We start from the raw sequence: 18,158 nt of genomic DNA on the forward strand, positions 1-18,158 counted from the left end.
TAACTACTTTCGTATTGCAGTATATACCAATCTGACAAAAAAAAAATCTAACCAGTGAACATTCCCATTAGGAGAAAGATCACACTTTTTAAAACGATTTTTATTGATACAACTTTGCTTTTGAGAATGACAGGAACTGAAACAATGAGATGTACGCCCCGCCCTCCCCTCTCAATATATAGATTTTTTTTTTTTCTTAAGAAAAATAATTCAACTGTATCGAAAGTTACAAGTTCACAGTCACTTTGGTAAAACACTTGATTACTTGGAAATCAACCAGTCAATCTGTTTATCGATTGAAGAAGAAAAAGAAAACAAAAGAAAACAAACAAAGATGAAATACATAAATGATATTTGCTGCTTAAATAAAATACATAATTTTCATGATGATGTAAAAACTGGAATGGCACATTAAGTGTCATATGAAACATTTACAAAACATTAATAAAATTTCCCTGATAAATCAAAGTGCATATAGACGCAGTGCACGTAGTCCATCTGAATGTTTCTTCAACGTTAGCCAAACGTTAGCCAGCCCCACGCAGCAGGCCAGTGAAGCCACGAAACAGTTACCCATAGTATAGAATATTATAGAAGAAGATAACAGTCATGAACATTATTAAATACAGTCAACACCAATGTTATATACAGTATCGCACTGCTAGGTCTGGCTTGGTCTCATACAGTCCAACTCCAGCAGAAGGAAACCTTGGATAGCTCGCTACATAGTCACAACAGAAATATGTGTTCACAATACAATGACAAGTCTGAAGTGTTTTTTTCTTTCTTTTTTCTTTTTCTTTTTTCTAGATGCCACATGTGTCAATACCCTAGGCCCTTGGAAACCCTTCCCAGTAGTCGGACATTGGTCCAACATCATCTTGGTAGGTTTGATGGTTGGCGGGTGTGAGTTTGTTACGTTGGTTTGAAGCTGCCTCTATTCCGAGTGAAACTTTGAATGAGTAAAGCCATCTCTTTCACAGATAAATGCCATTACATTCAATCCAAGATAAGGCATTGTTCATGTTTTCAATGTTCACCAAAATAAAATGAGATCATCGGACGCTCTAAAATCAAAGTTTATGAGGTATTTCTGTATCTGATCGCAATGTGTAAAAGCCCAAATGATGAAGCACCCGCTCACACACACATATACACACACACATATACACACACACATGCACGCGCACACACACAGACACATACACAATCACACAAACACGCAACGATTAAGGACGCTCATTCATCTAACGCGTACATCCTCCCAAACACACATGCACAAAGACGCGCATCCACACGCACACACACACCAGTGCACTCGCGCACGGATCGATACAAACACACAGGTGATGGACGCAAATGTGCATGACAAAACGTGATTCTGGCCGTAAAGAAAACGAGAAGCAACAGTAAACCACTGATCCATCTGAGAAAATGGAGAGGCAAATAACTGACCAAGTCCTGCATAATATAGGTCTAACCCTTTCCCCCAAAACACTTTACCTTTATTAAATATTCATCTGTATTCATGTAAAATCAATAAAAAAATACACATAACAGTCAAGGATCTAAGCGATCAATAGCAGTCCAAAGATTTTAGGCAAATAAGCTACAGCTTATTCATGGTAAAACATTATTAATATTATTGTTACTCATATAGATTTATATTTATAGTTATATATAAATACAAATATATTTATAGATGTATTTGTTTAAAGTCTGCAAGCACAAATAAGCTGCATTTATTGAACTTTTGTATAACAGTCAAAGAGAGGATGGCTGATGATGAGGTGAAATGGGAAGTAACCTCAATTGGTCAAACTACCCTGTTTTTTTTTCTTTCTTCTTTTTTCTTTTCTTTTCTTTTTTTTTTTTTGAGTCGTCACCTCAGAAGACCCTCCCACAAAAATCAAAAGGTTTACTGACTTCACTTCCTGCCCCTGTGCTGAGTTCCTGTCAATCTGAGAATGGAACGTGGGATGAGACACCACTCTCATCCCCAAATGGAACCAATATGTCAGATGAGCACTTTAGCAAAGATGTCCTCAGATCACATTCACAGTAAAGCTTTCATATTATATATATATGTATATATATATATTTTTTTTCTATATAGATATTTATACCTTTTCTGTTTATTTTGACACCTGTTTCTCCCCCACATTGACAATGCGCTACAAAAAGAAAAAAGCGCAGCTGCATGATAGCACGCAGCTAGCTCGCGCAAATCACGGCCGCCGAATGCAGAGGGGGGGGGGTCCCCTCGCACGTGAACGGCTCTTCGACACATCTCAGGAGATGCCAATGAAAACCTGTTCGCCTTGCCACTACGAAATCCTTTTCACATCAATTTTTTTGTTGATCTTTTGAGTTTTCGACTGGCCAGCGGTTACAACACAATGCTCCACAAAGGAGACAGAGAGAGAGAGTTAGAGAGAGAGAGAGAGAGAGAGAGAGAGAGAGAGAGAGAGAGAGACAGAGCAAGAGAGAACCAACTAGCACACGCAGGAGCCAGAGACCTCCCCCAGTCAGAGCCGTCTCAGACACAGAGAGAGAGACAACATCCCCCCCCACCCAAAAGAGAAGCGAAAGCTTTTGCCGCTCGCTCACGGGCGTGGCACAGGCACAAGGCTTGGGGCGGGTCAGGGGGCCAGCCGGGGCCGGCCCTGCAGGGACAGGAGGACAGAAATGGGCAGGGCCCAGCAGAGGACAGACATGCAGCTGCAGCTGCTGCTGTGGAGGCCAGGCTGGGAACTATAGAGGGAGGTTTTACGTGAGGAGATCTTCGGGAAGTTGGGGTTGGGGCGTGACAGCCACTGGATCAAAATGTTGCCATTGTTGTTGAGGTCTGGTGGGCCCTCTGCAAAGAAACATGGAGAGAGGCATGGAAACGTTAAGGAGGACTATAAGGGAACATGTGCAATATGTAACAATTTTTTACCCTTATCCTTTTAATTCTTTTAGCACCCATCACACCAAGCTTCTACACTGATGCCAGGGGCTAAATCTAGTTTAGTTTTATCTGTTTATTAAATATATTACGCCTCCAGAATGTGTCTCTGACATTTCAGCTGAAGCTACGACTGAATTCGGTTCAGTTTGAACTGACATATTTACATGCAATGACAGCGACCTTGTGACAATTTATTACATGGTCGCGACACATAATGTGTTGAAATTATATGTGTATTATCATGCCAACAATACCAGCTGAAGGCCATTTTCAAGCTTTACCAAATTACCTGTTGGTGACATGAGCAGAATCTCCACACTCAGATTGCATGGCGCTTGTGTAATGGCGGCTCAAAGCAAGGCAAGAACAGGACTCTCACACTGTGGACTATTGCCCCTGTTATGCTGCCATTTTGTTAGATATTTATCACATAGTTCTTACTTTTTTAATCTTGATTTGATTAGTCAAGCAGTTTTAGTTCATCTTTAGTTACACATTTAGGCAAGTAGCTGGTTAGGAGGAGAATGCTGTCACAGAAATAACTGCATGTAAAACATAAAAAAAGAAACATGGTGTTGTGGTAACCATAGACACTATACAAAAGATGGACACAGCCCTTCACTGATTTGTGGAATACCCTTAGTGTTGCCATCTCGGTTTTTTAAAAACTTAATGTAATCTATTTCCAATTCTGCATGTTCTACCTGGAGAGAAACAAAATATATCTATAGCACCATTTCATTATGTACATCTTTTCAACTGCTCATTAATGCAAGTATCAGTTCAATGCATTTATGCATGTACACATGGTCAAAACCAGTGAGCAGTAGTTCTCTGAGAGAAAATGCTTTGTTGATGCCTTTTGACTGCTTTAAAGTGATAGCAAGGTAACAGTAACTCAAATGAACACTTGTTACAACCAAGGTATGCAATGAATACCTCTCAATGCATAACACATTAAATCTAGCAAATGGGCTACAGCAGCAGAAGACCACACTGGGTGCCTCCACAAGTCACACAGTCTCACCAAAACTGGACAACAGAAGACTGAAAAAACATCAAAGCTGGTTTGTTGAGTTTCAATTTTTGTTGAAGGATTCAGATGGTAGGGTCAAATGTTAGTGTAAACAACATGAAAGCATGGATCCGTCTGTCTTATATCACTTTTCAGGTGTGGGGACACCACAGCCAGTTTGAGTATTACTGACCACGACCATCCCTTTATGACAGCAGTGTACCCATTCTCTGATGGCTGCTTCCAGCAAAATACCGTGCCATATTACAAAGCTAAAATAATCTCAAACTGGTTTCTTGGATATATTAATGAGTACACTGTGCTCAATAGTTCTCCACAGTTACCAGATATCAATCGAATACAGCACCTGTGGGATGTGGCGGAATGAGGAGATCACATCATGGAACTGTGTGATGCTGCCATGTCATTATGGCCCAAAATCCCTGAGAAATGTTTCCAGCAACTTGCTGAATCTGTGCTATGAAGAACTAAGACAGCTCTGAAAGCAAAAGGGGCTCAAACCAAGTTCTAGCAAGGTGTACCCAATGAAGTGAGTACCCTGGACATTTTAAACCTTTAAAAAATACTCACAGGGTGGGGCTCGCACAACACTTACTGGAACATGGTGTCAGGCGACAAACTCTTATGGTGTCTGGCTTACTGTCGAGACACAGGCCGATGGTGTTGTCCCTGGTGTGACACAAAGCCTGTCTCTGCTGGGTCCCATTACCACATGTCACTGAGCACTAGGGATACAAGAAATAAACACACACAATGCAAAAAATCACCACAAACTACTTACAAAATGTGAATGAAGTGCAAGCATCTTGAAGGCTCTAGTTTAGCCCACATACCTGTGACCACGGTCCAACTCTCCACTGGGTGGGGCAGGGAAATCGGTTGCAGGATCTGCGCGACTCTGGACGGTTGTCGTTGCAGTGTTTGTTGTGGATAGCACGCGTTGTGTTGTCATCCGAAAGCTGGACGCAGCTCACCGATCGGACTTGCATGCCCGTCTTTCCACATGGCTTGCTGCAGTTCTGCCACTCGCCCGTCACCCAGCTGGAGAATATATAACAGCAAAGAGAGGAAAGAGCATCGAGGGCCATCAAAACATATCAACCACAAAGGAGAACAAAGGGCGACCTGAATGCAGAAAAAGTTGCTTTAATCCGAGTGTGGATTCCTACTGTAAGTCATATTTTCACAGATGTTGTGCTTCTCATGTGAATACATACATGGGAGGAGGGCAGGCCTTCTGGTTGCAGTCCCTCATGTCACCTCTCGGTTTCATGTTGGACTTGTTACAGAACCTTTTATGAACCATCTTGCTGTCGACTTTTCTTCTGCAGCCGTATCGCAGGTACTGCTTTCCTAAAAAAGGGTGGAAAATCGGACATCATATAAGTCAAAGAAACAACGGTTTCACCGTGAGAATTTTCTTTGTTCTACTGTACCTCCACCACAAGGCTTGGAGCAGTAAGACCATTTCTTTGGGGCCCATTCATAAGCGCTGTCCTCCACTAGCATGTTGTTCTGAATTCCAGAGTCAGAGTCTGTTCTCATCAAGTACTTGTACGACAAATTCACATCCTCATCCCCGTGTAATTTCATCTAAAATCCGACAGATCATCATAAAGTTAATGAAGGAATCAAGATAATGCATAATTTCAACCACAAAATGTGATATTATGAGATTATTATGAAATTTAGGTAACTATAGATTCAATTTTAAAGTCATGTTGTTGCACACCATGATCAGAACTCCATGTCTGAGAGGCCCGGTTGACTGAAGGGTCTCCTTGTCATTGTCATTCTCATATTCCCACTCCACCCCCTTCTCTATGACCGAGTAGGATTCTGGCTTCTCCATGTCCCCGTTTATGAAGAATTGTCCTGATGCCACATTTTTAACCACTGCAGATGGGAGAAAAATTGACAACACTGCAACGAGCAAATCTACATTCCAGTATCTGGCACGGAAGAAAAAACAAACTCAAATTTAAAATACCTAGAGTGTGCGAGGTGGCTTTCAGCTCTTGGATCAGTAAGTGCCTCGTTCCTCGGGGGATTTCGAGAACTTTAAAGAACCCTGAAATAAAACAGACATCTGGTTTGTGCCAAAAAATCAATTTTACTGTTTCATACCAAAGAACTGCACCAAAGCCAGTAAAGCTCCCTTTCTAATTTCAATTAAATACCCTTGCACACTACTAAAAATCCCTTCAGTCGTGATTATTTTCATCCAGGGAAAACATCTGATTCTGAGAATTTTGCTGTTATAACATGGAACTCTCCCAACACCAAGGGTTAGATAATACTGTCATAAATATTAGGTTATGAAGTGATTGTTGACGTAACTTCTTGGCAATGCTCAAATGGAAACATGTGAGCTTGGATTTTTACTGAGGTTTGCGGCAATTTTAAAACCTTGCTCTAGAGGGCGATGTTTAACCAAAAGATAAAATAAAATAAAGACAGTCCAGTATGACAGACACCAGCCAAATGTTTATACTATGCTTACCAGAATGACAGCTGGCTGCTAGACTGGTAGGACTGAGTCAAGTCTCCTCTATGAAACGAATTAAGGGTTATTCAGTGTGTTAGTGGGTTACCTTGTTTCTTGGCGTTACGTGAGATGGTGTCTTTGAAGATTTTGCAGCTGGAGTTGTCACCTCCACACACTCCACAGTTGTCCTCCTGCTCCGAGGAGCCGACCACTCCGTCACATCCCACTTTCTGTTAATAAAGAAACGTGGAATTTGACACATGCTGATCTCAGCACGTGTGTGGCTGTCTTTCCACGCGCATGCCCCTCACCTTACACTCCGCACCCACGCAGACACTGTGTGGGTCCTTGTATGAGCACCGCGTACCATCCAGGACCACTGTCTCCGTGAAGACTGCGGTTCTGGTCTCCTTGGACTGACAATGCAGGTAGCAGCGTTTGCTAGCTGGAAAGCGGACAAAAATGAACATAGAGAATGAAAACCACTATCCAAGTGATTGTCACAGTGTCACCCCTGTGGTCTGACTTGAAGATCTCATGTTTACAACCGACATGCGATTATTTTTATGCTCTGAATAAGCTCTCTGTGAGTCAGCACGACACTTTGTCTCATTGTGTCTGTCTGAGTGAGTCATACTACAACTGCATGAGCCCCCAGATATGAAGCCTGGCAGATAGTCCGAGTGCGAACGAACACTCCTACTTCATCACATTTATTACAGATGGCTACAATCCAGAGACCTTGTCTTTTGGAGCGTTGACACTAATAAACAGGTGGGAGACATGCAACAAAACTGCTCAGTTCGATCACGTGGAGAAAACACAATCTTGTCAGGTTGGACTGAGAATGCACAAACAATGTACAAAATCCCTCCTCAGTGTTGTAAGTCTTTACACACACATTACAGTGGAGAAGAAGAACTACAGAGGCTAAACAACAAAATATATAACCTCTATTTTCTGGTTCTTATCTGAGGAATCACCAGTCTAAGCAGACATGCCTAGACCTAGGTCTCCCCAGCTACCTCCTTCACTTCTTCTGGGGGGGCGCTGAGCCAGCTGAGAGACATAATATGTCCAACATGTGGGGCCTGCTCCCAATTAGATATACCCACAACACCGCACCTAGGAGGCATCCCAGTCAGATGCTTGAACTACTTCAACTGCCTCCTTTGAATGTGGATGAGTAGTGGTGGCTTTACACTGAATCCCTATTTATGCACCAAACTCTTTGCCCCATCTCTAAGAGTGAGCCCAGTCGCCCTTCACAGGAAGCTCATTTCCACTGCTTGTATCCACAATCTCCCTCTTTTGTTCACTTCTAGCAGGTCACGGCCATAGATCAGGGGTAGGCAACTCCAGGCCTCGAGTGCCGGTGTCCCTCCAGGTTTTAGATCTCACCCTGGGTCAACAAACCTGAATCACATGATTAGTTCATTACCAGGCCTCTGGAGAACTTCAAGACATGTTGCGAAGGTAATTTATCCATTTAAATCAGCTGTGATGGATCAAGGACACATCTAAAACCTGCAGGGACACCGGCCCTCGTGGACTGGGACTGGGGACCCCTGATGTAGACTGATGTAATGGCCCACACCTCTTAATCCTTGAAATCAGGCGTTTGCCATTTCAGCAGTATAAAATGAAGCCCATAACTATGCAGTCTACCTTCACAAACATTTGAGAAAGAATCAGTTGTTGTAATGAACTCAATGGTATTGAGGATGGTACTGTAATAGGATGCCGCCGTTGCAACAATTTAGTTCTTGAAATTTCTTCCCTTAAAGATTTTCCACAATCAACTTTAAGTGGTTCTATGGCAAAGCAGAAGTATTCAGGAAAGACAGCAACTCAGCCACAAAGTGGCAGACCACAAAAAATCTCAGACTCGGGTTGCCAAGTGCTGAAGCGCCTAGTGTGTAAAAGTCTCCAGCGCTTTGCTGACTCAATAACTTTAGAACTCCAAATGTCCTCAGGCATTAACATCAGCACAAAAACTGGGACTTTTTGGGAGCTTCCTGTAGCTCAGACCTCAGGTTTTTGTTTATTCACTTAAAATGTATTTTTTGAAGAAAACAAAAACAACAACAAATAAACATCTGTCATTTAATTGTTTATTTATTATTTAATAATGTTGGTGTAGTAAATGTCCAAAATCTATGCCCTTCTTCACATTTTTAAATGCCATCCGGCGACCAGATTAGAGCCTTTGCCTGGCTGATTCTTATGTTGGACAACTCTGGCATAGATGGACCAATAAATCAGCAGTTTCCCTTTCACATTGAGCTCTTTTTTTTAAACCCTTGCAGAAGCAGCAAGATGCGGCCTCGCTAAACCGCCATTTTAGCTTGTGTCAAAAGTGCAAACTTCAAACTAAACATCAGTTTTTAATCCTAACATATCCTAACTTCAGACATACTGTTCAACCATGTACAATAATACATGCAAAAGCAAAAACACTCTGAATTATATATAGTGTTATATTTTAGATCATTTCAAAAGATATTTTGGATTTAGGTATTTTTTTCAGTTTGACATTGCAAGGATTAGAGTTATGGTTAGCACATATGATGGCTTAAACCTCAGAGGGTTAACACAAGAGATAAATATAGGTGAGGTTCTATGCATATAGATTAATAAACTATAGAAGAGAAACTAGACGTTCACATTCAGAGCAGACACTGTACTTTGTCAGAGTCACAGTACACACACTTCTGGAGATGTCAAGCTATGAATTGAATTCAGTTAAACCTCAGTTTTTTCCCTCTCTCATAGAAGCATGTGTACATTAACACACATGCAAACACGAGCGCACACATCGAAAGGTAATTTGAGATGGTAAAAGCTTTGCTGAAAAATCTGCCATTTGGAAATAATAAAAATGAAGAAAAACAATTTAGCAAGGCCTTCTTAGCTGACTTTGAGTAGCGTGACCTCTGTGTAGATAAGGAGACAGCTCAGCGCTTTTCTCGAGGGCTGCCCTTTACTGGACGATAATTTAATATGTATCAGGAAGGCAGTGACATCTCAACTCAGAGGCAAGGGTGGAGCTTCACACTCACACAGTGTAGTGTCAAAGGCTTGGAATATTAATTGAATAAATTTAGGTTTGGGTTCTTTGTGAATATGAGAGTTTGTCCACATGTGCCAAATGTATGGATGCAGAAAAAGTCGGAGGAGTTTAAATGACATCAGCAAAAGGGTGGAGAAAAAGAAGACACTGAGTTCATAGAAAATTGGTTTTAAAGTTGTGGCTTTTTACTTTTTTTTTGTGGGAGGGCGTAGCCATACTTCAAAGCTGCACCCACTGCCAGATGTCACTGATGATAGAAAAACACAACCTATATATATATAAACGCTCCACAACCCAGCCACATTCAAGACTGTGCTTCCTCCTGTTGTTGGCTTTCATTTATATTTATGACTTCCACAGTATATCATCACTTAAGGTTTGTCTGGTTCATATCTCCACCCCAAAACATTGTTTGCACGTGCATACTCACGGTCTGGGTGTTCATAAGGCAGCCAGTGGTGCTTGTTGGTGTAGATTTCAGAGTGAAGGGCCCAAGCGTGGCACTGCTCTTCTCTTGGATCGCTGTAAATATCCTCACACTCGTTGGTGTTGCACATCTGGAATTGGGAATCCTCCCCCACGCATTTCCGGCCTCCGTTGTGCGGTCTGGGGGAGTGGCAGGTCAGAGAGGATGGGAATATTTTGCTCTAGATTATGTTTTACCTCTGAAACCTTAATCATTCACATTTTTTAATCATTTTTATAAATGGCTCCTCTATCAGGAGTGACACAATACCTAAAACTGATATTTGTTTTTATACATGCAGTGTTAAGAGTTTCCTACCTTGGATTGTTACAGCTGCGTGTGCGAAACTGTACTCCTCCACCACAGGTGCGCGAACACTGGCCAAACTCGCTCCATGCACCCCAGTTTCCATCTTGCCTCATGAGGTCAGGGGTCAGCCAGATGCAGTGACCTCTATAGCAATGCTGCAACAGGCCAAGCGCATAAGTTACCAATTGGAGATGTTGTACAATAAAATACATTTTCTTTGGCTTCCAGTAGCATTGCACTACACTTTATTGTACTAAAGCAGTGTATAAATACCTTCCCTTCCCCACACATGGTTCCATCAATGGGTGGCCCTTTCTTAGTCTTGCAGAAGAATGGATTGTCTGGGTGGCTACACCACAGCTGCTTGCATGGTTCAAATGTGCGATACTGTGGGACACAGAGAGAAACCCATTCTCATAGCTGAAAGCTCCAACTTCCAACACACGCTACTAGGATGAGATTAAACACTGAATAACGGAAGCACAAGTAGAGATGGGAGGAGAGATATCACAACAACAATAGCCACAACAATAGTATTATATCCAACACTAACAACACCAAACCTGTGCTGAGTCACTGCACTGTACATTATGCTCCACTGAGAGATATACAGCCATTCATGCAAACTAAACCAATGGATGTGTGTTTGCGTGAGAGAGACAAGACTCTCATAATGAGACAGCCTACAGTCAAGAATGTCACCGCGGAGGGCAGAGGGCAAAAGGTTTCAAAAGCCATAGAGTGAGGTCTCAGTGACCTCTAAAAATGCCCCTGGACACAGATCAAGTCCAAATTCTCCTTCTTGTCTGATATGAGCCACAGATGAGGATATCAACCAACCAAACCGAAGTGAAGTCCAGTGTCTGAGGGGCGGTGCCCTCCTCCCTCCAAAGGCTTTTCTACCCACCATGACCCCAGTGGACCTTTACAGGTCTTAGTGTGAGTCACAGTCAGTGGGTAGACTGCGGTAGGTAATCAGCAGTAAGATCAGACTGGAGGATCCTAAAAGCTGAGGAGAAAACATGGAAAAACAGCCTCTGTTCTGGCTAGGCCCTTTCCCCTTGGATGGGAAAGGCATCTTTCCAACCTTTTCCGCTCGTTTAAGTCGCGAGAGTGCCAATATAATGAGGCTCTTCCTGCCAGGGCTGCAGTGATTTAACACAGATTTTGCAGAAGAGGACTCGGGATATGGTACTGTTCAACTGCTGGATTGCACCACAGCCAACCAATGAACCAGTAGCTTCACAGTTGTTTTGAAAGATTTTAGCGCCACTTTGAAGCATTTTAGAATCCTGCAGACTAACATCCAACGTTAACATCCAAACTATGACAATGGGTAGGACAGATAAACAAAGTACAGTAAAAAGAAAAAAAAAATTGAAAATAAGGAGCAACATTACAAACAGTTACAACTTCAAATAGAAAAAGAAAGTCTGAGAAAATAAAAGACGAGGCCACATGTCTTCCAGGAGATGGGGTAACCTTACCTGCGTTCCTGCCTGCCCCGCCTTTTGTAGCTGAGGGGAATGAGTTTGACAAGAGAATAGAGGGTAATCTAGCAAGGTGTGCAAAGCCCCTGAACAAGCTGTCAGTCAATTAAGCAACAGCCTCCCAACAGCGTGCCACAGTGGCTTCACAGTCATAGAGCGGGTGAGGGTGACTGGGGTAAAAAGGCCTGGCAAGATGCTGCAGCTGGGTGAAGCTTTTCGTGTTTACAAAGAGCTGCTTGTGAGAGTTTCATGTAAAGGCACTGTGGTATCAAGGCATATGTAGTGTTATTATAAACAAATAAATAGTTGATTGCTATTTAACATTAACAACAGAAAAGAAGTATCTATCAAAACCAATTACCTGCTTTTAAGTAAGATGTCAATCCCACCAGAGGCCGGGAGAGGAAACAGAGGACATCAGAAGAACGTGAATAGCTGTGTATGAGTGACTCTCATTTCATTACAGTGTGGCCCTTGGTTAGTAAGGAAAACCTTCAGAGCTTAAGGGGTCACATAAAAAGTACATATGCCACAGTGAAATTCAGCAAATTCAACTGAATTAACTGATACAAGCAATTCAAAGCGAGCGAGAGGATAAAGCGATGCAAAGTTTGCAGAGGATGCCATTGTTGTGTTAGCGGCGTTTTCAGGTGTCAGTAAGCTAGCGACTGTATGCTAGTAAAGAGACTGTTTAGGACTACGCTGGTCTCTTACCGCGGTGCACGTCGTGTAGCCCACGCCGAAGTCAAAGCGGCACTGCTCGTTCATGGAGTAATGCAAACCAGGAAGTTGAGGCAGCGATGGCCAGTTGTGGTCAAAAGGGTCATCACGAAGACAGTCATAGGAACTGAAAGAAGAGTTTAAAAATGTGTTCATCTTTCTTTTCTTTTTTCTTTTCTATGTACACACTCGTCTGGCATTCTTTAGCCGTAAAACGAAGACTGGGACTAATATCACATTCTAGTATTGATAAATTAACAATTAAATGGTGCTATCACAATTTGGCAGACTTTAGTTTTCTCCCATTCGAATGACTTGAGCATGTACATCTGCTCACTGGATCACTTTCGCTCCACTAACCGGTTGCGGCAGATGGCACCCCTCCCTGAGCCTGGTTCTGCTGGAGGTTTCTTCCTGTTAAAAGGGAGTTTTTCCTTCCCACTGTTGCCAAGCGCTTGCTCAAAGGGGGCCATTTGATTGTTTTGTCAATCAAAACAATCAAATGACCCTACAGCCATGGGGGTTTTCTCTCCACGATTGTAGTTTCTTTACAATATAAAGCACCTTGAGATGACTGTTGTAGTGATTTGTTGCTATATAAATAAAATTGATAAAGTGGGATAAAACAGCAACTCTTCAACTTCAGTAGAAAAATCTGGTGAGCAAAGACTGGTGTTGGCATGGCCCAACAATGTGTGCGGGTTTAAATGTGCTGTTGGGTGGCACGATGGCATGCGCCACACCGTATTCAAGCGATGTCTGAGGTGCTCTGTGCGTGACAGCTTCTTCCAATCCTCACCTGATGTGCTGCCTTCTCACTTGAACACTGGATATTTCTACTAAAAGCTACTGTTTGATTTCTGAGGTGTGGCCAGAGTTCCAGCTCTCATCACCAGCAATGATCCCAAACATTAGAAGTGGATCAGTTTCACGCAGATGTTTCCTCTCTGTGTAATTTGAGGTCTACGATGAAAATCACAGAGCGCACATGCAAGTAATCAAAAAGGGACACTGAGGGAGTGAACTGGAAGAAGCAGCCACAGTGGAAGCAGTGAAGCTTTGCCCGAGAGAGTGCCATATAAAGGGAGATCAGTGATGAAACATTAGCAGAAACAAACACTTTAATTGGTTCAGTGTGATTTTAGCACGACTTGTAGATTTCCATGCTGTCAAAGCACCTAAAAAGTGATGCAAAGAAGTAATCAAGTGCCTTTAGAAGTTTAGGATATCGCTAGTCTTTATATGTGTGAACATAATGGACGACCTAATTTTATAGGATATTTGTACTTGAGTGTATCAAAAAGAATAATCTCATTCCAAAAGGCTATATCATTTAAAGCAGGGGTGGAGGAACTTCAGGCTTCAAGAGCCGGTGTCCTACAGGTTTCAGATGTGTCCTTGATCCAACACAGCTGATTTAAATGGCTTGAAGTTCTCCAGAGGCCTGGTAATGAACCAATCATTTGATTCAGGTGTGTTGACCCAGGGTAGTATCTAAAACCCGCAGGACACTGAGGCTACGTCCGCACGTACTCGGGTATTTTTGAAAACGGAGATTTTCCGTTTTCGTTTTAAAAAATAATCCCGTCCACACGTAAAGGCAGAAATGAAGGAAAACGCTGGTAGGAACATGCCAAAGCAACAGGTGGCGATATATTCCTAACCGTGCAGAAATGTTGGCCAATCAGAAGTCTAGAAGCCTCGGTGGGAAATAGTAAACAAAGATGGGGCATAGAAGCAGAACTGAGTCATATGTGGGGAGGGACAATAACTGTGTGTGTATATGTAAGCATTTAAACACTGCAGAGAGTACAATTAACAGTAATAGTATTGTAGAAATTCATTTCACCGAAACAATAACGTGGCGCACACTGTGACGTCAAAAAATGCGCACACCTTTGACGCTGCGTTTTCTGCGTTTTCTCCGTTTTTCTCGTCCACACGTAAATGCAAAAACGGAGTTTTAAAAAATATCCACCCTGGCCGGAGTTTTTAAAAATCTCAGTTTTCAGTGACCAAAAACGCCGTTTACGTGTGGACGAAAGGTGCAAACGCATAGAAAAATCTGCATTTTCAAAAATACCCGGGTACGTGTGGACGTAGCCTGACCCTAGAGGCCTGGAGCTCCCCATCCTGACTTAAAGAAATGGAATTTTAAAACACATGAATGAATGCAAAGTTTTACATATAAAAAACTTACAATGTTCACAAGTGTTCAATATGCCCCCCTCCACATCCATAAGACAGTCAAACCTGTCCCACACATTTGTGAGCATGCAGCCGCTGATGTTGTTAGGCTACCTATCAGCAGGAAAGGAGGAAACTCACAAATCTGCTCTTTCTAACATTACATGTTTCCATTTTTAACACTGAACGTTTGCAGAGTTAGAGCACTTTGAAATCGGCTGATTCGGTTTGATATGCCCTGTATATTTTTTATTCAAACCTAATCTTAAAGACAGCACAGACTGGCAATATCCATGCATCAGCTGGATCCAAATCATACCGATGCCAGCACTGACCTTTAAAAGCCCATAAATCAAATACTTCTGTACGTGAGGTTGCGTGTGTATGTGTCTGTGTCTCACTGAAGGTATCGTCCCAGCTCCTGCATGCTACATTTGGACCATTGAAAGCGGTGGAAAGCAGCTTGCACCAGAGGAGCCATGATGCTGCCCAAGTGCACCTCGTCTCCGCAGCGGTTTCCCTGGCCATCGTGCTCCATCCCCAGCCTACACAAGAGCGAGAGAAAGAAAAAAAAAAAAGAGACATCAAGAGAGAAGTAAAGGGAAAAAAGATGAACCAGTGGAGACAGATTGGGAACGTGTGGGAGTTAAAGAACATGAAACAAAGGCGGGAGGCAGTGTTAATTCACTCAACAGATATTGACTGAAGTGGACCAGCGATCTAAAGCTGTAATGCATCAATCCAGTTCTTCAAGTGACTGCTTTGTTTTCTTTTGTTGTGCCAAGTTAGCAGGCTCGAACCATCATCACGGCAACGCACTTACACATGTCCGGTCTCGTGTGCCACCACAAAGGCGGAGGAGAAACCGTCCTCGTGGTTCAGAGTGCAGCTCCTAACCGGGTGGCACATGCCTGTCACCGGAGCATAACCTTAGCGACAAGGAAGAGAGAGAAAAACTTGAAAGATTTACAGACACACTAAAAGATTTATAGACGCTCAAACAATGATAGAGACAAAGTGTTCCAAATAAGCGTTACAATTTTGGACAGTCAAAAGACAATCTGTGACACCGCTCAGTCAGTCAAAAGTAGTGTTTAACCTCACACTAATCTATTACATTACATGAATTTTTACAAGAATTTTACTTATCAAGCTCATAATCACACTGGAACATTTCTGGTCAGTCACCAAAGTCATACTGAAATACACTGATTGGTGAGATGAAACCAAAGACACACTTACCTCTCACCCCAATGTCTGACTGCTATATAAAGATATATATGATGTATGATCCACACACCCAGAAAGAAAACTGTGTCACCCACATAAGAACAAATGTGTTTGGATTTGTATATCTGATCCTAACCCTAAACCGTCCCCTCCCACCTCTGCGTATGCTAATCTCTTGCTCCCTGTGAGCTTTTCTGTCCTGAAATGCCTTTAATTGTGACTCTGTGGCTGGCCCTTCTCTGTTTATTGATTTTCTGCTGCTTAAGGATGAGCCCAAGGGCAGCTGAAGGGCTTCTGGATAGCTAGGCCACTGCCTTTAGAGGCCTCTCCCCTGGGCCTGACTGTTAGCCTGTACTCTGCTGCACAGAAAAACCACCAACCACCAAAGCCACAGCAGCACTACGCAGCTATATGAGAGAAAGGCAGAAAGAGGAGAGATTTCTCTGAATGATGGATTTTTTTTTGTCAGGGGAGCAAATGCATTTGATTTGGATGCATGTACCATTATGCTAAATACATTATGAAAGCTGATTGTGTACATGTCTTTAAGTACCCTGCATTCCCGTGGGGCCAAATTCCTGCCGTGTGAGGAAGATGGCGTGGTCGTGATACTCTGCGTCCCCTGTGTCTTGCTTCTGTTGCAGAAAGGCCCAGCGACACACGTTCTCCAGACTCTGGGATGGGTTTCCAAGTTCAATCAGGCTCATGGACTGGAAAGACATTCACACGCAAAGGTAAAATAAGAAGAGGGATCAAAAAAAATCATACAAGAAACATCGTTTCTTGTTCTAGTTCTGAAACATTATCCTCCTCAGCCCTGTAGAGGGCAGTGTCACAATGTTATATATTGTCAGCATATCTTGTAAATTGCTGATGTGTACAACAAAAATACACACACACACACATACACTCAGGGGGAAGGACAGTACTTACAAAATAATAAATGAACTCTGAATTGATCATTTCAGTCATGAACATGAACTAGAACGCAGCCTGTTAACGAGCTATGCACTAGTAGTCAAAAACATGCCCAATTACAAAATATTTACTTACAGTTACTTGCATAATGCCAACACCCACACAAACATCCAGATGCTTGCAGTTGCTTCCACTCACCTTCACCTCACACGCTCTTTCTCATTAGGATCTCTGTTTATCTACACCCCGCCCCCTTCGAAGCTTTCCATGTCTGCCTTTGCCTCTTTTCTACATTCGCTCTCTGTTTTCACGCATGCACAATGCACAGCTGAGAGAGCGCGCGCGGTGTGAGTGAGCTGCACTGAAGACATATGGCCTGCCTCTGTACGCATGATGAAGTGTGAAGCCTGCACGCCACGTAAACGCCCTGTTAGACAACGCACGGTACTCCTATGTGGTTCCTCGTGTTCATCAGTTGCTCGCGAGTGTGTTTTGGGGGTATTTTTTAATGATCTTTCAAAATGTGTTTGCAATGGTGTGTCGTGTGTAAATGTTGTGTTGGAGTGTGTGAAGTGTGGGAGTGTGAGTGCGCCCGCATTCAGGGTCACACAGCCAATCTGCAGGCTGTCTGGGTGCAGCTCTGTTGCCACGGTAATTGGGAATGATGGACAGCCGGAGCTTTGGCTGAAGCTGCATAGGGGCTGGCCCAGAATGACCAATGTAGTGCGGTGTGTGTGTGTTTGCACACGTGTGTGGCGCTCGTGCGTGTGCGAGTGTGTGTTTCCAGAGTTCTACTGGGACCGTGGACATGTAGAGAGAGGAGAGGAAGAGATAAGGCTACAGCAGCGTAAGTATATCACAGAGCACCTATCCAGCAATAAAATCACTTGTATCATCTGTTGTGGTAATCCCTGCCCTCCTCCATTTCTGCCGTGTCTTGCTTTATCGCTCTTTTTCCTCTCTTCCACTTTTTCTCTCTTCCTCTTTTCAGCACAGATGTGCAGATAGTGTTACAGTCAAGAAGAAAAGGATGCCCCCGCCCCATCCCACCCCGCCACCCATTGTCCGGTCTCTCTCTCTTTATGAATGAGGGAGGGCTATCATTGATTGTTTATCTTTGCCTGGACTTCCCATGATTCTGTGCTGCAACCCACTGGGAAGAAGGCTGATTGCATAACGGGAAGAGCTTCTGTGTGTGCTTTGGTGCTGAACTGTGAAGGCGTGCAACTTGAAAACACTCCCTTGGGATGCTGCATGCTTTTAGTTCCTCTTTTGCTCAGTCCACTGG

The 18,158-nt window shown here is 43.0% G+C and overlaps 1 protein-coding gene and 1 long non-coding RNA gene across 3 annotated transcripts in view; one reads left to right on the top strand and one right to left on the bottom strand.

The window, feature by feature from the left end:
- LOC146524511 (uncharacterized) overlaps positions 1-18,158 on the top strand; it is a 476,239-nt gene that overhangs the window by 168,186 nt on the left and 289,895 nt on the right. The window lies entirely within an intron of this gene.
- The window catches only part of LOC146524520 (A disintegrin and metalloproteinase with thrombospondin motifs 2-like), a 160,349-nt gene that overhangs the window by 6,798 nt on the left and 135,393 nt on the right, over positions 1-18,158 (bottom strand). Inside the window, exons 6-22 of one of the 2 annotated variants that reach the window (XM_085179677.1) lie at positions 16,506-16,662; positions 15,546-15,651; positions 15,124-15,267; positions 12,530-12,662; positions 11,813-11,842; positions 10,599-10,712; positions 10,335-10,480; positions 9,981-10,156; positions 6,789-6,922; positions 6,584-6,707; positions 5,980-6,060; positions 5,722-5,885; positions 5,426-5,582; positions 5,207-5,342; positions 4,823-5,030; positions 4,585-4,714; positions 2,774-2,860 (exon numbers count right to left, since the gene is read on the bottom strand). In XM_085179677.1, coding sequence (XP_085035803.1) covers positions 2,774-2,860; positions 4,585-4,714; positions 4,823-5,030; positions 5,207-5,342; positions 5,426-5,582; positions 5,722-5,885; positions 5,980-6,060; positions 6,584-6,707; positions 6,789-6,922; positions 9,981-10,156; positions 10,335-10,480; positions 10,599-10,712; positions 11,813-11,842; positions 12,530-12,662; positions 15,124-15,267; positions 15,546-15,651; positions 16,506-16,662 — 2,227 coding nt within the window. The remainder of the gene's footprint in view (positions 1-2,773; positions 2,861-4,584; positions 4,715-4,822; positions 5,031-5,206; positions 5,343-5,425; positions 5,583-5,721; positions 5,886-5,979; positions 6,061-6,583; positions 6,708-6,788; positions 6,923-9,980; positions 10,157-10,334; positions 10,481-10,598; positions 10,713-11,812; positions 11,843-12,529; positions 12,663-15,123; positions 15,268-15,545; positions 15,652-16,505; positions 16,663-18,158) is intronic. The other variant, XM_085179686.1, reaches the window with a different exon arrangement.

This window comes from Neolamprologus multifasciatus, chromosome 2, assembly GCF_963576455.1.
Source record: "Neolamprologus multifasciatus chromosome 2, fNeoMul1.2, whole genome shotgun sequence".
Taxonomy (NCBI): Eukaryota; Metazoa; Chordata; class Actinopteri; order Cichliformes; family Cichlidae; genus Neolamprologus; species Neolamprologus multifasciatus.